Source organism: Crinia signifera, chromosome 6 (genome assembly GCF_055691185.1).
Source record: "Crinia signifera chromosome 6, ASM5569118v1, whole genome shotgun sequence".
NCBI classification, from domain to species: Eukaryota; Metazoa; Chordata; class Amphibia; order Anura; family Myobatrachidae; genus Crinia; species Crinia signifera.
The window spans coordinates 4,292,482-4,316,160 of record NC_139222.1 but is presented as its reverse complement, the minus strand read 5'-3'; the positions used below and the strand labels follow the sequence as shown (position 1 = coordinate 4,316,160).

Genomic DNA, 23,679 nt, shown 5'->3' with positions numbered 1-23,679 from the left:
ACACACAGTGACTGAGGACATGGTATATATGTGATTATCCTGGGAATACAGAGGACGGGGACATCTCTCTGGGGTATTCCTGTTACTGGGCCCATCTGTAGGAGACACGCAGTGACTGAGGACATTGTATATATGTGATTATCCTGGGAATACAGAGGACGGGGACATCTCTCTGGGGTATTCCTGTTACTGGGCCCATCTGTAGGAGACACACAGTGACTGAGGACATGGTATATATGTGATTATCCTGGGAATACAGAGGACGGGGATATCTCTCTGGGGTATTCCTGTTACTGGGCCCATCTGTAGGAGACACACAGTGACTGAGTACATTGTATATATGTGATTATCCTGGGAATACAGAGGACGGGGACATCTCTCTGGGGTATTCCTGTTACTGGGCCCATCTGTAGGAGACACGCAGTGACTGAGTACATTGTATATATGTGATTATCCTGGGAATACAGAGGACGGGGACATCTCTCTGGGGTATTCCTGTTACTGGGCCCATCTGTAGGAGACACACAGTGACTGAGTACATGGTATATATGTGATTATCCTGGGAATACAGAGGACGGGGACATCTCTCTGGGGTATCTCTGTTACTGGGCCCATCTGTAGGAGACACGCAGTGACTGAGGACATTGTATGTATGCGATTATCAGATGCTGGGTGTATATAGGGGACCCCCATACCTGCTCTCCCCTGTACAATAAATGTCTCCTCTTACCCAGTGATGTGAGGGGCCGGTGATTCTCCATCATCACGTCCTTGTACAGACCCCTGTGTTCCTCTATATACTCCCCCTCCTGCATGGAGAGATAGACAGCGACATCCTGACACCTTATAGGCACCTGACACATCCCCCGGTGTTCAAGAAAAAGGATAAAGATCTGTATATTTATTTAGAAACCAACTTGTTTAAACTACTTGATGGGATAAATTCTGGTAGTTGAATCAATGATTGTACACTGGGATTTTTTGTCAGTGAAGAGGCTGACAAAGAAAGAAAGAAAAAAGGCTTTGTGGGCGCACTCCTTTAGGGATAATTTCAATGAATATTTTAAAACATCCCCCGGTGTTACTGTATAACGTCCCATTCCCAGCAGTCACCCCTCTTGTCCCATTCCCCCGATGTTACTGTATAACGTCCCATTCCCAGCAGTCACCTCTCCGGTCATATCCCCGGTGTTACTGTATAACGTCCCATTCCCAGCAGTCACCTCTCCGGTCACATCCCCCGGTGTTACTGTATAACGTCCCATTCCCAGCAGTCACCTCTCCGGTCACATCCCCTGGTGTTACTGTATAACGTCCCATTCCCAGCAGTCACCTCTCCGGTCATATCCCCGGTGTTACTGTATAACGTCCCATTCCCAGCAGTCACCTCTCCGGTCACATCCCCCCGTGTTACTGTATAACGTCCCATTCCCAGCAGTCACCTCTCCGGTCCCATCCCCCGGTGTTACTGTATAACGTCCCATTCCCAGCAGTCACCTCTCCGGTCACATCCCCCAGTGTTACTGTATAACGTCCCATTCCCAGCAGTCACCTCTCCGGTCACATCCCCGGTGTTACTGTATAACGTCCCATTCCCAGCAGTCACCTCTCCAGTCAGCAGCTGAATGATCTTGTTGGTGAGTTCCAGGATCTTCTGGTCATTGTGCCTCTCATGTATCAGTGAGTGAGGTGGAGGCACCGTGATGGGGCTCTGGGTCCTGCTCAGTCCTCGTGACACACGGGGACGGCTGCTGGGTGTCTCACACTCATCGGATGTCTTCTTCACTACTGTGTAATCCTGTGTATTGGGGGAAAGACCATATATCATTATATACAATCCCAGATCCCCCTCACCTCCCCGGTCACCTCCCTGTATTATTACTATAGATATAAGTGATGTCACTGTCACCTCCCCGGTCACATCCCTGTATTATTATTATAGATATAAGTGATGTCACTGTCACCTCCCCGGTCACCTCCCTGTATTATTACTATAGATATAAGTTATGTCACTGTCATCTCCCCGGTCACGTCCCTGTATTATTACTATAGCTATTAGTGATGTCACTGTCACCTCCCCGGTCACGTCCCTGTATTATTACTATAGATATAAGTGATGTCACCTCCCTGGTCACGTCCCTGTATTATTACTATAGATATAAGTGATGTTACTGTCACCTCCCCGGTCACGTCCCTGTATTATTACTATAGATATAAGTGATGTCACTGTCACCTCCCCGGTCACGTCCCTGTATTATTACTATAGATATAAGTGATGTCACTATCACCTCCCCGGTCACATTTCTGTATTATTACTATAGATATAAGTGATGTCACTGTCACCTCCCCTGTCACGTCCCTGTATTATTACTATAGAGATAAGTGATGTCACTGTCACCTCCCCGCTCACATTCCTGTATTATTACTATAGATATAAGTGATGTCACTGTCACCTCCCTGGTCACGTCCCTGTATTATTACTATAGATATAAGTGATGTCACTGTCACCTCACCTGTCACGTCTGTATTATTACTATAGAGATAAGTGACGTCACTGTCATCTCCCCGGTCACCTCCCTGTATTATTACTATAGATATAAGTGATGTCACTGTCACCTCCCCTGTCACGTCCCTGCATTATTACTACAGATATAAGTGATGTCACTGTCACCTCCCCGGTCATGTCCCTGTATTATTACTATAGATATAAGTGATGTCACTGTCATCTCCCCGGTCACGTCCCTGTATTATTACTATAGATATAAGTGATGTCACTGTCACCTCTCTGGTCACATCCCTGTATTATTACTATAGATATAAGTGATGTCACCTCCCTGGTCACGTCCCTGTATTATTACTATAGATATAAGTGATGTCACTGTCACCTCCCCGGTCAATTCCCTGTATTATTACTATAGATATAAGTGATGTCACTGTCACCTCCCCAGTCACGTCCCTGTATTATTACTATAGATATAAGTGATGTCACTGTCACCTCTCTGGTCACATCCCTGTATTATTACTATAGATATAAGTGATGTCACCTCCCTGGTCACGTCCCTGTATTATTACTATAGATATAAGTGATGTCACTGTCACCTCCCCTGTCACGTCCCTGCATTATTACTACAGATATAAGTGATGTCACTGTCACCTCCCCTGTCACATCCTTTTATTATTACTATAGATATAAGTGATGTCACTGTCATCTCCCCGGTCACATCCCTGTATTATTACTATAGATATACGTAATGTCACTGTCACCTCCCCAGTCACATCCCTGTATTATTACTATAGATATAAGTGATGTCACTGTCACCTCCCTGGTCACATCCCTGTATTATTACTATAGATATAAGTGATGTCACCGTCACCTCCCCGGTCACATCCCTGTATTATTACTATAGATATAAGTGTTGTCACTGTCACCTCCCCTGTCACATCCTTTTATTATTACTGTAGATATAAGTGATGTCACTGTCACCTCCCCAGTCACCTCCCTGTATTATTACTATAGATATAAGTGATGTCACTGTCACCTCCCTGTATTATTACTATAGATATAAGTGATGTCACTGTCACCTCTCCGGTCACGTCCCTGTATTATTGCTATAGATATAAGTGATGTCACTGTCACCTCACTGGTCACGTCCCTGTATTATTACTATAGCTATAAGTGATGTCACTGTCATCTCCCCGGTCACGTCCCTGTATTATTACTATAGATATAAGTGATGTCACTGTCACCTCCCCAGTCACATCCCTGTATTATTACTATAGATATTAGTGATGTCACTGTCACCTCCCCGGTCACGTCCCTGTATTATTACTATAGATATAAGTGATGTCACTGTCACCTCCCCGGTCACGTCCCTGTATTATTACTATAGATATAAGTGATGTCATTGTCACCTCCCCGGTCACGTCCCTGTATTATTACTATAGATATAAGTGATGTCACTGTCACCTCCCCGGTCACGTCCCTGTATTATTACTATAGATATAAGGGATGTCACTGTCACGTCCCTGTATTATTACTATAGATATATGTGATGTCACTGTCACCTCCCTGGTCACATCCCTGTATTATTACTATAGGTATAAGTGATGTCACTGTCACCTCTCCGGTCACGTCCCTGTATTATTACTATAGATATAAGTGATGTCACTGTCACCTCTCCGGTCACGTCCCTGTATTATTACTATAGATATAAGTGATGTCACTGTCACCTCCCCGGTCACGTCCCTGTATTATTACTATAGATATAAGTGATGTCATTGTCACCTCCCCGGTCACGTCCCTGTATTATTACTATAGATATAAGTGATGTCACTGTCACCTCTCCGGTCACGTCCCTGTATTATTACTATAGATATAAGTGATGTCACTGTCACCTCCCCGGTCACGTCCCTGTATTATTACTATAGATATAAGTGATGTCATTGTCACCTCCCCGGTCACGTCCCTGTATTATTACTATAGATATAAGTGATGTCACTGTCACCTCCCCGGTCAGCAGGTAGATGATCTCCAGGGTGATAGTTATTATCCTCTCAGTCCTGGGACTCCTGTCCGTGTCCATCCTCAGGGAATCAGTGAGAATACAGAACGTGTGACGTGTAATAAAGACTCCGGTTCCTCACAGCTGGAGCGCCTAGGAATAAATATAATACATATAACACGTCATGGAGAGCACATGTAACACAGATATGTAACACGGAGTCACCAGTAAGTCTCCCCCCAACCAGAGAGCCCTGGTCTACCAGACATTTGTGCGCCACCACCTGTATAATAATAACAGGACCCCACAGGCTGCTCCCCCTGTATAATAATAACAGGACACCACATGCTGCGCCCCTTTATAATAATAACAACAGGACACCACAGTCTGCTCCCCTGTTTAATAATAAAAAGACACCACAGGCTGCTCCCCCTGTATAATAATAACAGGACACCACAGTCTGCTCCCCCTGTATAATAATAACAGGACACCACAGGCTGCTCACCCTGTATAATAATAACAGGACACCACAGTCTGCTCCCCCTGTATAATAATAACAACAGGACACCACAGTCTGCTTCACTGTATAATAATAACAAGACACCACAGTCTGCTCCCCCTGTATAATAATAACAGGACACCTCAGGCTGCTCCCCCTGTATAATAATAACAGGACACCACAGTCTGCTCCCCCTGTATAATAATAACAGGACACCACAGGATGCTCCCCCTGTATAATAATAACAGGACACCACAGGCTGCTCCCACTGTATAATAATAACAGGACACCACAGGCTGCTCCCCCTGCATAATAATAACGGGACACCACAGGCTGCTCCCCCTGTATAATAATAATAACAGGACACCACGGGCTGCTCCCCCTGTATAATAATAATAACAGGACACCACGGGCTGCTCCCCCTGTATAATAATAACAGGACACCTCAGGCTGCTCACCATGTATAATAATAACAGGACACCACAGTCTGCTCCCCCTGTATAATAATAACAGGACACCACAGGGTACTCCCCCTGTACCCTGCTGCTCCCCCTGTATAATAATAACAGGACACCACGGGCTGCTCCCCCTGTATAATAATAAAAGGACACCTCAGGCTGCTCACCCTGTATAATAATAACAGGACACCACAGTCTGCTCCCCCTGTATAATAATAACAACAAGACACCACAGTCTGCTCCCCCTGTATAATAATAACAGGACACCTCAGGCTGCTCACCCGTATAATAATAACAGGACACCACAGGATGCTCCCCCTGTATAATAATAACAGGACACCACAGGGTACTCCCCCTGTACCCTGCTGCTCCCCCTGTATAATAATAACAGGACACCTCAGGCTGCTCCCCCTGTATAATAATAACAGGACACCACAGTCTGCTCCCCCTGTATAATAATAACAGGACACCACAGGATGCTCCCCCTGTATAATAATAACAGGACACCACAGGCTGCTCCCCCTGTATAATAATAACAGGACACCACAGGCTGCTCCCCCTGCATAATAATAACGGGACACCACAGGCTGCTCCCCCTGTATAATAATAATAACAGGACACCACGGGCTGCTCCCCCTGTATAATAATAACAGGACACCTCAGGCTGCTCACCCTGTATAATAATAACAGGACACCACAGTCTGCTCCCCCTGTATAATAATAACAGGACACCACAGGGTACTCCCCCTGTACCCTGCTGCTTCCCCTGTATAATAATAACAGGACACCACAGGCTGCTCCCCCTGTATAATAATAACAGGACACCTCAGGCTGCTCACCCTGTATAATAATAACAGGACACCACAGTCTGCTCCCCCTGTATAATAATAACAGGACACCACATGCTGCTCCCCTGTATAATAATAACAACAGGACACCACAGTCTGCTCCACTGTATAATAATAACAAGACACCACAGTCTGCTCCCCCTGTATAATAATAACAGGACACCTCAGGCTGCTCCCCCTGTATAATAATAACAGGACACCACAGGCTGCTCCACTGTATAATAATAACAAGACACCACAGTCTGCTCCCCCTGTATAATAATAACAGGACACCTCAGGCTGCTCCCCCTGTATAATAATAACAGGACACCACAGTCTGCTCCCCCTGTATAATAATAACAGGACACCACAGGGTACTCCCCCTGTACCCCCTGCTGCTCCCACTATATAACACTATTAAAAATGGGACACCACAGGCTGCTCCCCCTGTATAATAGGACACCACAGGCCGCTCCCTTTGTATAGGAATATTACCTGAAGTCTACTCTGCTGCACTGTAAACCCCGGATATTGCTCTACGGCAAACAGAGGGCGGGGACCAAGTGGAACGCATAGCAGGAAATGATGTGACGTGAAAGAAAAGCAAAATGCGAACGTTGAGTGGAACGCGGAAGTAGTGTGGAACGCACAGACCGGAAGTGGCGTGTCCCACGCTCCGGAGGTGTGCCCGCTGCAGAGAGCTCCGGCCTGGGGTTCCCAGCTGTGTGTGTGGAGGATGATTAGTGATATAGGGGGCGGTAATATGAGTGCAGGACCCCCCTCCCCCGCGGTGACTGCTCTGCATGGTAACCCCTTAGTGACCAGACTTCCTGTTACCATGGTAGTGAGTGTCCCCATAGTGTGTGTATGCTGGGAGGCCTATGGTGGCACTGTGCAGCCAGCTACATTGTGTACAGCTGGTGATGTCCCCTGACAGGTGGTTATACCCTTGTTCTGTCTGTGTGAAGTGCTCATTGTCCCTGTGCCCCCCTGTGTGTTACTGTCCTGTGCCCCCCTGTGTGTTACCGTCCTGTGCCCCCCTGCGTGTTACCGTCCTGTGCCCCCCTGCGTGTTACCGTCCTGTGCCCCCTGCGTGTTACCGTCCTGTGCCCCCCTGCGCGTTAGCGTCCTGTGCCCCCCTGCGCGTTATCGTCCTGTGCCCCCTGCGCGTTACCGCCCTGTGCCCCCTGCGCGTTACCGTCCTGTGCCCCCCTGCGCGTTACCGTCCTGTGCCCCCCTGCGTGTTACCATCCTGTGCACCCCTGTGTGTTACCATCCTGTGCCCCCCCTGTGTGTTACCGTTGTTAAAGTCAAGTTACACACACGCCATTTTAGGATAGTATGGCTGCCATTTTTGGTTCGCAGAGTTGCGCAAATAAAGTATAATACCCGAGTCTGTGTAACGAAGTGGACCATAAGCGCAGCCATACTAATACACATAAATTTATAATATCACACTAACACAAACTAAAATATAGTTAATTAAAGGTTTAGTGCACTACACATAGTTTAATTAGAAATACACGATTGTTTCTGTACATGTTTGGTATCTTTATGTTCTGTGTCCCGTGTGCAGCATTCCGGTCGCAGCCAAATATTCGCAAGTCCTATGGTTTGATAATTACGGACAAAATACTTATTATATGTACTTTTGCCATGTGTCCTGTGTAAGACAAAGGAATCAAGTTGTAACCAGTCCTTGTTGCTGATTTACTACCCTGACGACGATGCTAACAAACAAAGGACACCAAAGTACCCTCCCCCCTGCACCAATCCAAACCAGGTGCAATACCTTGCCCCAATCACTGAAGACTAGACATTTGAACCCTTGACCAATCGTAAGGGCCTTTGACCCCCCCTTCTTGGACCCTATAAAATAGCTATCCCTGAGCTGGCTCGGTCACTTTGGCACTGCATCTATCCCTTCACCATTGACTGGGCTATAGTTCAATCTGAATATAGCGAGCTTCGACCGGACTGCACTGCGCTATTCCATGACGGTAACATTTGTATTCCTGTTTATGTAATATGGCTGATTATATTCTGTATCTGTTTCTGTTCCCCCTGTTAGTTTAAAGTGTACTTAGTATTGTTAATTTAACTGTATCACGTGTTATACTGTGTTCTCTCTTTCTGTAACCCCCTGCTGTCCGCTAGGGACTAAAATACACTATTTGGAGAATCTATCTCCTCACTTTGAGTTATATCCTGGTCTCGTCTATTATTCGCATCTAGCGATAAGGTTTATTACGGACATTGTCTTTAAAAGGTATTCGCAGTTAAGGGATTAAGTACTGCGAAGGGATATTCTATTACTGGCACTGATCCAGCGTGTACAACACACGGGAAAGGTCCGCTACGCTGCGCTGCGCTTTGTTCGCACGTAGCTAGGGATAAAGGGTACGCAGGTTACGGAAAGAGTACGTAAACTGCGCATTTCACTTATTGTCCTTCTGGTTATATTAATATCGGTTTTAACACCGTCCTGTGCCCCCCCTGTGTGTTGCCATCCTGTGCCCCCCTGAGTGTTACCATCCTGTGCCCCCCCTGTTTGTTACCATCCTGTGCCCTCCTGCGTGTTACCGTCCTGTGCCCCCCCCTGCGTGTTACCATCCTGTGCCCCCCCTGTGTGTTACCATCCTGTGCCCCCCCTGTGTGTTACCATCCTGTGCCCCCCTGCGTGTTACCGTTCTGTGTCCCTCCTGTGTGTTACCGTCCTGAACCTCCCTGTGTGTTACTGTCCTGTGCCCCCCTGTGCGTCTCATCTGCCGCATAGCATTTAACATATGAGCAGCAGCGTGATTCCAGTTCATGTTCACTATGTGTTCATACAGCAGCGATGTATCAAAGTGCAGCAAAGGAACAGCAATCTGCTTATTGTGCAGCATCACAGCAGCACTTTTAGTCCGTATACGTAATAGACCGTATTTGCTCCTATGCGGATGATCAGCTGAAGCACAGTTATTATACTGTAATCCACGTTCTATAGGAACGCACGTTTCTGTGCTATACACGCGACTGATATGTGCTGCAGCCAATAGTCATACAAATTGATGCCACTTGGCAATTGATTTGACCGCCACAAAGTGATTCATATGTATGTACAAGGGGCACACACAATGTTATAATTGAAAGTGAAACGGAGTAAATTGGATACATCAACCTATTACAAAGATCAAACGATTACTGCAATAAGATCTAAAAAGTCTCTGTTTCAATCTTGTCTCAATTCTAAGGAGACATCATTTCATCCCCCTGTAGACACAGTACTGGATTTCTCATTATAAATTGTTACAGCTGTATAAAGACCATCCCTGTGTAAAGCAGCTATAACTGTGCTCTGCAAACAAGGGTTTCTGTAGATTTCATTGCGGATCCTTATCACACTTGGGCCCTTATTCTGATTGAGTCGGACAGCTGCGTATTCGGTCGGACGGCCAATGTTTTGTGTTTGCACATGTGCACAGGCGTTTCTGCGCATGTGCGAACGCCGTGCACGTCCGAATACGGCGTTCATTCCGTACAGAAACCGATCGGTCTGAACAATCCGAACAGGGGGTGGAGAGGGGCGTGAAGGGCTGCTTGGGCTCATTGCCATATGCGTACGCCCCGCAGATGGGGGAGTTGTTCACATTAAACATCCACTTGTGGTCCGTTCGCTCGGCGTCTTACCGCATTCGGACGGCATGAGCAATCCGTACGGTAGACGGGGCTAAGAACAATCGGTGGCCTTCCGAAAATATGCATCCGTCCGAGTCAACTAGGATAAGGGCCTTAGTGCAATAGCTGATAGAGTGGTACCTATATAAAGACAAGCAATAAAGCACACACGACCCGCCCGCACGTGTGGTTTTAAAACACGCACAAATTCACTTGTTTGTTCATGATGTGTTTTCCTTTTAATATTACTCGCTTTAAAAATATATAAATAAAAGTTATATTTTATGTCTGATTTCTTACTTTGGTGCACCACACCACGACACATCTTCTCTTTCCTTCTCTGTTAACCTTATACCACACAAACAATGATATGTTCTCATGTTTTTATTGAACACACCATGTAAACATTCACAGTGGAGGGTGGACAAAGTATGTAAGCCCCTAAGCTAATGACTTCTCCAAGAGCTAATTGGAATCAGCCAATGAGACGAGATTGTTGGTGTTGGCTAAATCTGCCCTGCCCTATAAAAAACACACACCAGTTTTGGAGTTTGCTATTCTCATGAAGCATTGCCTGATGTGAACCATGCCTCGCACAAAACAGCCCTCAGAAGACCTACGATTAAGAATCGTTAATTTGCATAAAGCTGGAAAGTGTTACAAAAGTATCTCTAAAAGCCTTGATGTTCATCAGTCCACGGTAAAACAAATGGTCTATAAATGGAGAAAGTTCAGCACCGTTGCTACTCTCCCTAGGAGTGGCCGTCCTGTAAAGATGACAGCAAGAGCACAGCGCAGAATGCTCAATGAGGTGAAGAAGAATCCTAGAGTGTCAGCTAAAGACTTACTGAAATATCTGGGACATGCTAACATCTCGGTGGATGAATCTATGATACGTAAAACACTAAACAAGAATGGAGTTGATGGGAGGACACCACGGAGGAAGCCACTGCTGTCCACAAAAAAACATTGCTGCACGTTTGAAGTTTGCAAAGAGCACCTGGATGTTCCACAGCACTACTGGCAAAATATTATGTGGACGGATGAAACCAAAGTTGAGTTATTTGGAAAGAACACACAACACTATGGCCCTTATTCTGATTGAGTCGGATGGCTCCGAATGCGGACGGATGATGTTTGGTGTTTGCGCATGTGCGGAGGCGTATCTGCGCATGTGCGAATGCCTCACACGTACGAACACGGCGTGAGTTCCGTGCAGAAAATGATCGTACGGAGCCATCGGAGCAGAGGGTGGAGAGGGGCATGAAGGGCTATTTGGGCTCATTACCATATGCATACGCCCCGCATTTCATGGGCGTTCCAATGAAAACACTGGCCGTACGTATGGTAATGCGGCCGTGACGCACGTGTGGGGGGGCGGACAGCTGACATAGCCGAATGCCAGCTGCCCGCCCATATCCCTGCTTTCACGCGGAGAAATGTCCGAGTGGTCTGGAGCACTCGGTGCTGCCTGAGCACTCGGTCCAGCATTCGATGGTCGGCGACCATCGGAGGATGGGGGAGGTTCCCACAGATGGGGGAGGTGTTCACATGAAACATCCACTCGCGGTCCGTTCGGTCGGCGTCTTACCGCATTCGGACGGTATGAGCGATCCGTACGGTAGGCGGGGCTAAGAACACTCGGTTCCTGTCCGAAATACGCATCCGTCCGATTCAACTAGAATAAGGGCCTGTGTGTGTGGAGAAAAAAGGCAAAGCACACCAACATCAAAACCTCATTCCTACTGTGAAGTATGGTGGAGGGGCATTATGGTTTGGGCTGCTTAGACATCAGGGCACGGACAGATTGCTATCATCGACAGAAAAACGTATTGCCAAGTCTATCAAGACATTTTGCAGGAGAACTTAAGGCCATTTGTCTAACAAATGAAGCTCAACAGAAGACGGGTGATGCAACGGGACAACGACCCAAAGCACAGAAGTAGATCAACAACAGAATGGCTTCAACAGAAGAAAATACGCCTTCTGGAGAGGCCCAGTCCTGACCTCAGCCCGATTGAGATGCTGCGGCCTGACCTCAAGAGAGCGATTCATAGGAGACATCCCAAGAATGTTGCTGAACTGAAATAGTTTTGCAAAGAGGAATGGTCCAAAATTCATCCTGACCGGGTCTGATATGCAACAATAGGAAATGTTCGGTTGTTATTGCTCCCAATGGAGGGTCAACTAGTTATTAAATCCAAGGGTTTACATACTTTGTCCCTGCACTGTGAATGTTTACATATAAAACAGGAGAACATATACTTGTTTGTATGGCATTAGTTTAAACAGACTGTGTTTGTCTATTGTTGTGAAGGTCAGAACACATTGTGAGACCAATTTATGCAGAAATCCAGGTAAATCCAAAGGATTCGCATCAATGTTCTTGCAACTGTATATCTCCTTACCCCGGTCTCCTCACCTGGGTAGTACCAGTAGACCCAGCCAGAGGGACACGACTGAAGTCCCTGGTGAAGACCCATTAACTTGATTAGACGACGCAACTCTGGTTTGGATCTTAGTCAACTACTTGTATTGACCACTACCTTCCACGCACAGGAATTATCGGTACTTGTTTCCTAGCACGGCGCCAACGATTTTAGTCTTATGCCATCGTTTTGATCGCATCGCATGCGATGCGATGAAAAAGATTTTTTAATTGTACATGCACCCTGATGGGTAATTACTATGTTATATGCACCCCCATTGTTAACACCACCGCCACTATGAACGCCAACCCGAAGAGTGGCGAGCGCAGCGAGCCTGCGAGGGGCGGCGGTACGCGTCCTCCGACCTTTTCATACCCCCACTATCCACGTCGGTGTGGAGTTGATTGTATATAGTGTGGCGAGCGCAGCGAGCCACACGAGGGGACGCGGATAACTTCACATGTATTCCGCGTCCCCTCGTGGGGCTCACTGCGCTCACCACGCTTCGGGCTCGCCACCCTATATAAAATCAACTCAATAGTGGGGGTATGAAAAGGTCGGAGGACGCGTACCGCCGCCACTCGCCACGCTTTGGGTTGGCGTTGATAGTGGGGGTGGCATAAACAATGGGGGTGCATTTAACATAGTAATCACCCATCAGGGTGCCTGTACAATTAGAAATCGCATTGCATGCCATTGTAATGGCATGCGATGCAACGCAATATTAAAATTGTACAGTGCGGCTCTTAGGACCCAGAAAACGGGTCCCATCGCATACCACTAATTAAGGCATGCGATGGGCGCCGTGCTAGGAAACAATTATCGAATTATCTAAAGCAGGGGTCTTCAACCTTTCCGACAGTGTGGGCCACATTAAAAAATTAAACGAAGCCCGAGGGCCACTAATCTCTACTGTGGTATTTAGCACAGCCTTTCATAGATAGACATCACAGCCCCGGCATACATAGTTGGCACAGCTGCCCATACACATAAACCCTGCCCCCAATATATAATCATCAGCAGGGCTATTTCTGGACAATTAGGGTCCCAGTGCAAAAAAAAAAAAAATGCAGCTCCCCCATACATAATATTATATTGAAGAAATTGTGTGCACCGTAGGCGCGTGCTCCCCAAAAGGGGTGTGGTCTAATTATAAGCGTGTGAACTAGCAGGAAAACCATTACCTGACACCTCACTTTTGCAACCTGCATGACCAGACATTAGGTACCGCAGGAATGGTTGTTGTCCTTCCACGATTAAGTTGGCTGAAGGTCGCACAGTGACATATAAACATGAAGGCCCACACAGTGGCCTAGTACTCCTCACAAATCAAGCCCAAGCAATGACAGGCTACTTAAATCAATATACACTGTTTATCTGTAATGCCCATTATGCATTGTGCCACACACCAGAATGCCCATTACACATTATGCCACACACCATGATGCCCATTGCACTAAAATGCCCCCAATACTCCTGCTTATACATATGATGCCCGCAGCAGTGCCTCTCATAAAATGCCACCAGTAGTGTCCCTTATAAAATGCCACCAGTAGTGTCCCTCATAAAATGCCACCAGTAGTGTCCCTCATAAAATGCCACCAGTAGTGTCACTGGTCAGAAAGGGGTAGTTCTAGATAGCCAGCACAGCCCCCATAAAGCACAGCCCTTCATAGATAGACAGCACAGCTCCCTCCCCCCCAAACATAGGCATCTCCGTACAGCCCCCCCATTGATAATCAGCACAGCACTGCCAGCCCCCCTCCCCATAGTCAGCACTGCACAGCCAGACGCTCCCCTTCCCCAATATTCAGCACAACATTGCAGCCAGCTTACCCCCCCCCCCCCCGAAAGTCAGCACAGCATTGCAGCCAGCTCACCCCCCCAGTCAGCACCGCATTGCAGCCATCTCACCCCCCAGTCAGCACCGCATTGCAGGCAGGCAGCTCACCTCCCCCCTCCCCTTAAGAAACCTGCCTTAATCTCCGTATTTCCCTTTCAGAGGGCTGCTCCTGCTGGCGGCGGCTGTCTTCAATGAGAAGGAGGCAGGCAGGGACGGGTGCGCAGCGTCAGAGGTCTGGAGCCGGTTGTCACTCGCGCGGCTGTCTTCTCTGAAAGGGCGCGGGCGGGACGTGTGCGCAGCTTCAGGAAATCCACAATGTGCATGTCCCGTCCACCCCAGCCACTGCACGTCCTCCTCCGCCGCGTCCCCCATGTAAAGGGATGAGCGTGGAAGGTTTTGGCTTTTTTAAACGGCACTTACAGGGTTGTTTTTTTTTAAATGGCATTTACAGGCAGGCCAGCCACTTGTGGCCCGCGGGCCATGGGTTGAAGACCCCTGATCTAAAGCCTCCAAGCTTCTTACATCAAACTTCCACCACAGAGTCCCTTCTGGGAACCCAAAGTTACCTTAGATATGACATATACCACGTATGAGCCATGTATGTGAATTAGGTACACAATGATAGCCTCTGGCTACCTCAGCATCACCTGGACACTGTATTCAGGGCAGTCTCTAGCCTCACTAGACTGCCCAGTCCCTCTCAGACTGTTTTCCTTTGGGCTGTATACAGTGGCGTAGCTATAGCTCCGCAGCCCCTGCGGTGGCGGGGAGGCGCAGAGAACATGTGGGTGCCAGGGGTCTGCGGGGCTATAGCTACCCGCTGCTATTTGGTGCCCTGCCGTCACGGTCCCGTCTCTGCCGGCGCCGGCTCCTGCTGCTATATTGAAAACGGACACTTAGAAAATGGCTGATCCCATACTGCAGACAGTTTTCTGTCTGCAGTATGGGGGCAGGCATTTTCTAAGAGTCCGTTTTCATTATAGCAGCAGGAGCCGGCGCCGGGAGAGACGGGACCGTGACCGCAGATGCGGCCGGTCAGGTACGCCGAGGGGAGGGGAGAGGAGGGGAGGTGGGTGCCGAAAAATCTGCGGCGGGGGGGGGGGCAAAAATTAGGAAGTTACGCCACTGGCTGTATATACAGACAGCAGCCTCAATAGACTGTAGAGTCCCTCTTGGTAAAGTGCATTGCTGTTCTCACACTTACCAGCAGCTTAGGGTTGGTAGGGTAAGTGCTATTTGTAAGGTTAAAATGTCGGGATACTGTGCAGAACCCCTTGGACACACCCATAATGATGGTCTTGCCTTGTAAACGATTGCCCCTTTAAAAAAAAAAAACTCCCAAGTTTGTCCGGCATTCAGTACGGCTGCTGAACTCAGAGGCGATTACATCTGGCCACACATTTATAAGTGAAACCATAAGCAATAAATAGTAAAATACCTATGTAAATTTTTTTTTGCTTTTGACACTTATGTTAAAGGATGCCCCCCAAACATTTGGTTTTAACAAATCCATTGTAATTAGGGATATGCATGCACCCTAAGCAAACCGAACAAACATTATAATATTAAAATAAATAGGTAAATAAATTGACTTTAACAGAGGGAATACACTTACTGTTGTTTATTTTTTTTATATATAATATTCTCACCTGCAAACACACACAGTACAACCTGAATAACTCAACTTACTCAGGACATGAAAATGTCTTCTCACCTGTGTAACTTCTCTGATGATTGGATTTCACTGTAAAATATTTCCCACACACAGCATGGAAAGGACCTCTCACCTGTGTGTGTATCGGATGTGACACAACTTGATTTAAGTGTAAAATATTTCCCACACTCAAATCATGGAAATAGCTTCTCACCTGTGTGACTTCTCAAATGTCTTACAAGATGTGATTTCTGTGTAAAACATTTCCCACACTCAGAACATGGAAATGGCTTCTCACCTGTATGACTTCTCTCATGTGCAACAAGACCCGATTTCTGTGTAAACCATTTCCCACATGGATAGCATGAATATGGCCTCTCCCCTGTGTGACTTCTCTGATGTATAACAAAAGATGATTTCACTGTAAAACATTTCCCACACTCAGAGCACGGAAACTGTTTCTCTCCTGTGTGTTTTCTTTGATGTCTGACAAGAACTGATTTCTGTTTAAAACATTTTCCACACTCAGAACATGGAAATGGCTTCTCATCTGTGTGACTTGTCTGATGTAAACCAACATCAGCTTTGTTTTTAAAACATTTGCCACACTCAGGACATGGAAATGGTTTCACACCTGTGTGAGTTCTCTGATGCGCAAGAAGTTTTGATTTTAGGCCAAAAAATTTCCCGCACTCAGAACATGGAAACGGCTTCTCACCTGTGTGAGTTATCTGATGTCTGACAAGAACTGACTTCTGTGTAAAACATTTCCCACATTCAGAACATGGAAATGGCTTCTCACCTGTGTGACTTCTTTCGTGTGCAACAAGACCTGCTTTCTGTATAAACCATTTCCCACACTGAAAGCATGAATATGGCTTCTCACCCGTGTGACTTCTCTGATGCGTAACAAGAGATGATTTCATTGTAAAACATTTCCCACACTCAGAGCACGAAAATGGTTTTTCTCCTGTGTGTTTTCTCTGATGTCTAATAAGAACGGATTTCTGTTTAAAACATTTCCCACACTCAGAACATGCAAATGGCTTCTCACCAGTGTGAATTGTCTGATGAACAGCAACAGCTGATTTGTATTTAAAACATTTCCCACACTCAGGACATGGAAATGTTTTCTCACCTGTGTGACTTCTCTGATGCGTAACAAGTTTTGATTTGGAAGCAAAACATTTCCCACAATCAGAACATGTCAATGGCTTCTCAACTGTGTGACTTCTCTGATGTCTCACAAGAACTGACTTCTGTGTAAAACATTTCCCACACTCAGAACATGGAAATGGTTTCTCACCTGTATGACTTATCTCATGAATAGCAACAGCTGATTTATGTTTAAAACATTTCCCGCACTGAGGACATGGAAATGTCCTCCCATCTGCCTTAACAGGTTGACGGTTAATAAGCTCTGTGTTCTCTGTAAAACATTTCCCATCTATGGTACAGGGAGATAGTATTACAGCAGATACAATATCAGAGATATCAGGAGAATATTCCCCATGATCAGTGGAAGCAGGTAACACATGTCCATGGTGATGTGCTGGGAGTATAACTGGGGTAAGAGGGATTTCTTCTGGAGAATCTCGCCTCACATTTCTTTCTTCTATTTCACCATCTGGAGATAAAACGAGATGATCCTCTGAGACATTCCGGCTGTTACATCCATCTCCTGGGAATAACATACATATATGGAAATAGAAATGTTTTCCCACAATAAGTTTCATTTCTCAATACAGACTATGGTGAAATGTCTATCTAGCACCTTCTAAAGGACAACAGGTAGAATCTGATTGGTTGTCCTTTGTGTCCTTATACTGTGATAGCCCTTGCACTTTAAATCTTGCCAGACAGTTCAGTATGTAGCCGAAATATTGAAGCCGGACATAGGTTCAATTATTATTGGCCGGCTGAATATCACATGATGGAGCAGGTTGTCCTTAAAAGCACCTCCTGCACCTATGGCGGCACATCTTGAAAAAGGATATACTCATTATCCGAAACGCGTTGATCGGGCCGCATCCCACAAGCAGCATCGGGACGGATCACAGCGGCGCTACACTGACTTCTCCTCTCCCTCCCGGCGTTGTCTGCAGCGCACCGAGGACTGAGGATAAAGCCGCCGGAGATCTACCTACCTGCTCCGCTCACCTTTTAGTTACTTATTGTCTTTTATTGGATTCTGGGATCGCTGTTTAATAAATCGTTTTATCTGTCATCTGGTGTCCTCCGTCATCTATGGACAAAGCAACCTCTGATGTGAACGCGTGAATGAAATCTCATGTAAGTTTACTTCCTGCAAATCTGAAGTGTCTTAAAGAAACTGCTGCGGGTACACCTGATTGAAATGAATTGTAAGTCAGTTTCCTTTTGACAACAGGAGGGATCCGATACAAAGAATAAAGATCCTTAATGACAAGATAACATTTATTTGTTACTTACTATAGCGCTAGTCTTTTGTTCTGTATATCTCATATACAGACATGGGGTAATTCAGACCTAATGGCACGTTAGCGATTACCCATACACTGCGAATGCGTGCAGCCCGTAGCACCCATGCGCGATGCCATGCTGCCATGAAATCTTAGGACTTATAGTTGACCGCTGGCCGATCGCAAGCTGATTAGCAGGAAGTACAGGCCTGGCGGTGGTAACCAGCCATTCAGTGGCAGCGCTAAGAAAACCCAGGCATTCTAGGAAAACTAGGCGTGAGTGACCGTATTAGGAGAGCTCTCATCTTTCCTGAGATCAGATGACTTTATTACAGCCATTCATAGCGACTATACTCCTCACATGACTTCAGTGTCCAATCCTGTAGCAGAGAACCCTACTTAACCCATTCCCTGCCACCTGCTCATTGTCAGTACAACGGGTCTTCTAGTATCTCCTGGTCCCTATGTCAGAAGCTGTTCTCTGTCTCCTGAGCTTCCTGCTAATTGTTCCTGATCCTCTCTGAGTCCTGCAGAAATCTACCCCATCTCTATACTACACCCAGTGCTGTGTTCAGCACTTATCTACTCAGCCACAGGATCCTTCCCCAATTCTCAGCCTGTAATACCATCTCTGGTAACACAGTGACATGATGTGAGGGGAGAGCAGGAGTATAATAGGGGCTGATGGCTCCTGATGTATGAGATACACCAGAGAGTGCGGGGAGGAGACTGGTCAGATCTCTGGGCAGGTAACACACAGTGACATGATGTGAGGGGGAGAGCAGGAGTATAATAGGGGCTGATGGCTCCTGATGTATGAGATACACCAGAGAGTGCGGGGAGGAGACTGGTCAGATCTCTGGGCTGGTAACACACAGTGACATGATGTGAAGGGGAGAGTAGGTGTATAATAGGGGCTGATGGCTGCTGATGTATGAGATACACCAGAGAGTGCGGGGAGGAGACTGGTCAGATCTCTGGGCTGGTAACACACAGTGACATGATGTGAGGGAGAGCAGGAGTATAATAGGGGCTGATGGCTCCTGATGTATGAGATACACCAGAGAGTGTGGGGAGGAGACTGGTCAGATCTCTGGGCTGGTAACACACAGTGACATGATGTGAGAGGGAGAGCAGGAGTATAATAGGGGCTGATGGCTCCTGATGTATGAGATACACCAGAGAGTGTAGGGAGGAAACTGGTCAGATCTCTGGGCTGGTAACACACAGTGACATGATGTGAGGGGGAGAGCAGGAGTATAATAGGGGCTGATGGCTCCTGATGTATGAGATACACCAGAGAGTGCGGGGAGGAGACTGGTCAGATCTCTGGGCTGGTAACACACAGTGACATGATGTGAGGGGAGCGCAGGAGTATAATAGCGGCTGATGGCTCCTGATGTATGAGATACACCAGAGAGTGCGGGGAGGAGACTGGTCAGATCTCTGGGCTGGTAACACACAGTGACATGATGTGAGGGGGAGAGCAGGACTATAATAGGGGCTGATGGCTCCTGATGTATGATATACACCAGAGAGTGTGGGGAGGAGACTGGTCAGATCTCTGGGCTGGTAACACACAGTAACATGATGTGAGGGGGAGAGCAGGAGTATAATAGGGGCTGATGGCTCCTGATGTATGAGATACACCAGAGAGTGCGGGGAGGAGACTGGTCAGATCTCTGGGCTGGTAACACACAGTAACATGATGTGAGGGGGAGAGCAGGAGTATAATAGGGGCTGATGGCTCCTGATGTATGAGATACACCAGAGAGTGTGTGGAGGAGACTGGTCAGATCTCTGGGCTGGTAACACACAGTGACATGATGTGAGGGGAGAGCAGGAGTATAATAGGGGCTGATGGCACCTGATGTATGAGATACACCAGAGAGTGCAGGGAGGAGACTGGTCAGATCTCTGGGCTGGTAACACACAGTGACACGATGTGAGGGGGAGAGCAGGACTATAATAGGGGCTGATGGCTGCTGATGTATGAGATACACCAGAGAGTGTGTGGAGGAGACTGGTCAGATCTCTGGGCTGGTAACACACAGTGGCATGATGTGAGGGAGGGAGCAGGAGTATAATAGGGGCTGATGGCTCCTGATGTATGAGATACACCAGAGAGTGCAGGGAGGAGACTGGTCAGATCTCTGGGCTGGTAACACACAGTGACATGATGTGAGGGGGAGAGCAGGAGTATAATAGGGGCTGATGGCTGCTGATGTATGAGATACACCAGAAAGTGCGGGGAGGAGACTGGTCAGATCTCTGGGCTGGTAACACACAGTGACATGATGTGAGGGGAGAGCAGGAGTATAATAGGAACTGATGGCTCCTGATGTATGAGATACACCAGAGAGTGCGGGGAGGAGACTGGTCAGATCTCTGGGCTGGTAACACAAAGTGACATGATGTGAGGGGAGAGCAGGAGTATAATAGGGGCTGATGGCTGCTGATGTATGAGATACACCAGAGAGTGCGGGGAGGAGACTGGTCAGATCTCTGGGCTGGTAACACAAAGTGACATGATGTGAGGGGAGAGCAGGAGTATAATAGGGGCTGATGGCTGCTGATGTATGAGATACACCAGAGAGTGCGGGGAGGAGACTGGTCAGATCTCTGGGCTGGTAACACACAGTGACATGATGTGAGGGGGAGAGCAGGAGTATAATAGGGGCTGATGGCTCCTGATGTATGAGATGCCCCAGAGAGTGCGGGGAGGAGACTGGTCAGATCTCTGGGCTGGTAACACACAGTGACATGATGTGAGGGGGAGAGCAGGAGTATAATATCGGCTGATGGCTGCTGATGTATGAGATACACCAGAGAGTGCGGGGAGGAGACTGGTCAGATCTCTGGGCTGGTAACACAAAGTGACATGATGTGAGGGGAGAGCAGGAGTATAATAGGGGCTGATGGCTGCTGATGTTTGAGATACACCAGAGAGTGCGGGGAGGAGACTGGTCAGATCTCTGGGCTGGTAACACAAAGTGACATGATGTGAGGGGAGAGCAGGAGTATAATAGGGGCTGATGGCTGCTGATGTTTGAGATACACCAGAGAGTGCGGGGAGGAGACTGGTCAGATCTCTGGGCTGGTAACACAAAGTGACATGATGTGAGGGGGAGAGCAGGAGTATAATAGGGGCTGATGGCTCCTGATGTATGAGGTATACCAGAGAGTGCGGGGAGGAGACTGGTCAGATCTCTGGGATGGTAACACACAGTGACATGATGTGAGGGGAGAGCAGGAGTATAATAGGGGCTGATGGCTCCTGATGTATGAGATACACCAGAGAGTGCGGGGAGGAGACTGGTCAGATCTCTGGGATGGTAACACACAGTGACATGATGTGAGGGGGAGAGCAGGAGTATAATAGGAGCTGATGGCTCCTGATGTATGATATACACCAGAGAGTGACTCTCGCACTGGGTTTATCCTTTTAACTCATTAGTTTCTACAGACAGAGAAAGTTGTAGAATAATATTATAATCGTGATTTACTTACCTATGCTGATATCTGGATGGATTTCCTCCTCCTTACACCTCTGACCACCCCTCAAGTATGTCTCTTCTTCTCCCTCTGTACCTTCTGCCTTCATATCAGTCACATACGTCTCTTCTTCTCCCTCTGTATCTTCTGCCTTCATATCAGTCACATACGTCTCTTCTTCTCCCTCTGTATCTTCTGCCTTCATATCAGTCACATACGTCTCTTCTTCTCCCTCTGTACCATCTGCCTTCATATCAGTCACATACGTCTCTTCTCCCTCTGTATCTTCTATCTTGATAAAAGTCAGGGATTCAACCTAAATTAAGACAATAACATTACACAGTATAATATCAGTGTATAAGACACACAGCTTCTGTATAGATCATATTGTGACAGTCACTGTGGTATATTGGGAGACCCTAAATCCCACCTACCTGATGCTCCTTTGGGGTCCTGTGATTCTCCTCTGTACAATCCTGGGAATACAGAGGACGGGGACATCTCTCTGGGGTATTCCTGTTACTGGGCCCATCTGTAGGAGACACACAGTGACTGAGGACATGGTATATATGTGATTATCCTGGAAATACAGAGGACGGGGACATCTCTCTGGGGTATTCCTGTTACTGGCCCCATCTGTAGGAGACACACAGTGACTGAGGACATGGTATATATGTGATTATCCTGGAAATACAGAGGACGGAGACATCTCTCTGGGGTATTCCTGTTACTGGGCTCATCTGTAGGAGACACGCAGTGACTGAGGACATTGTATATATGGGATTATCCCGGGAATACAGAGGACGGGGACATCTCTGGGGTATTCCTGTTACTGGCCCCATCTGTAGGAGACACGCAGTGACTGAGGACATGGTATATATGTGATTATCCTGGGAATACAGAGGACGGGGACATCTCTCTGGGGTATTCCTGTTACTGGCCCCATCTGTAGGAGACACACAGTGACTGAGGACATGGTATATATGTGATTATCCTGGGAATACAGAGGACGGGGACATCTCTCTGGGGTATTCCTGTTACTGGGCCCATCTGTAGGAGACACACAGTGACTGAGGACATTGTATATATGTGATTATCCTGGGAATACAGAGGATGGGGACATCTCTCTGGGGTATTCCTGTTACTGGGCCCATCTGTAGGAGACACGCAGTGACTGAGGACATGGTATATATGTGATTATCCTGGGAATACAGAGGACGGGGACATCTCTCTGGGGTATTCCTGTTACTGGGCCCATCTGTAGGAGACACACAGTGACTGAGGACATGGTATATATGTGATTATCCTGGGAATACAGAGGACGGGGACATCTCTCTGGGGTATTCCTGTTACTGGCCCATCTGTAGGAGACACACAGTGACTGAGGACATGGTATATATGTGATTATCCTGGGAATACAGAGGACGGGGACATCTCTCTGGGGTATTCCTGTTACTGGCCCATCTGTAGTAGACACACAGTGACTGAGGACATGGTATATATGTGATTATCCTGGGAATACAGAGGACGGGGACATCTCTCTGGGGTATTCCTGTTACTGGGCCCATCTGTAGTAGACACACAGTGACTGAGGACATGGTATATATGTGATTATCCTGGGAATACAGAGGACGGGGACATCTCTCTGGGGTATTCCTGTTACTGGGCCCATCTGTAGGAGACACGCAGTGACTGAGGACATGGTATATATGTGATTATCCTGGGAATACAGAGGACGGGGACATCTCTCTGGGGTATTCCTGTTACTGGCCCCATCTGTAGGAGACACGCAGTGACTGAGGACACAGTATATATGGGATTATCCTGGGAATACAGAGGACGGGGACATCTCTCTGGGGTATTCCTGTTAC

General features: G+C 47.3%; 2 protein-coding genes across 3 annotated transcripts in view; both read right to left on the bottom strand.

Annotated features, from left to right (window-relative positions):
* LOC146007411 (uncharacterized) overlaps positions 1–23,679 on the bottom strand; it is a 215,611-nt gene that overhangs the window by 20,030 nt on the left and 171,902 nt on the right. Inside the window, exons 4-7 of the mRNA XM_083145762.1 lie at positions 22,243–22,340; positions 21,824–22,124; positions 16,080–17,553; positions 10,608–10,713 (exon numbers count right to left, since the gene is read on the bottom strand). Of these exons, the coding sequence (XP_083001888.1) occupies positions 10,608–10,713; positions 16,080–17,553; positions 21,824–22,124; positions 22,243–22,340 (1,979 nt within the window). The remainder of the gene's footprint in view (positions 1–10,607; positions 10,714–16,079; positions 17,554–21,823; positions 22,125–22,242; positions 22,341–23,679) is intronic.
* On the bottom strand, positions 870–7,264 carry LOC146009895 (oocyte zinc finger protein XlCOF29-like). Of its 2 annotated transcripts, XM_083150494.1 has the most exons (3): positions 6,782–7,264; positions 4,506–4,655; positions 870–1,798 (listed from the first exon to the last, which is right to left on the bottom strand). In XM_083150494.1, exons 2-3 carry the CDS (start codon positions 4,581–4,583, stop codon positions 1,466–1,468), a joined length of 411 nt encoding a protein of 136 aa, XP_083006620.1. In that variant the 5' UTR covers positions 4,584–4,655; positions 6,782–7,264; the 3' UTR covers positions 870–1,465. The 2 variants fall into 2 exon arrangements, with proteins under 2 accessions (XP_083006620.1, XP_083006619.1); XM_083150493.1 differs by lacking the exon at positions 6,782–7,264 and having other exon boundaries at positions 4,506–4,786.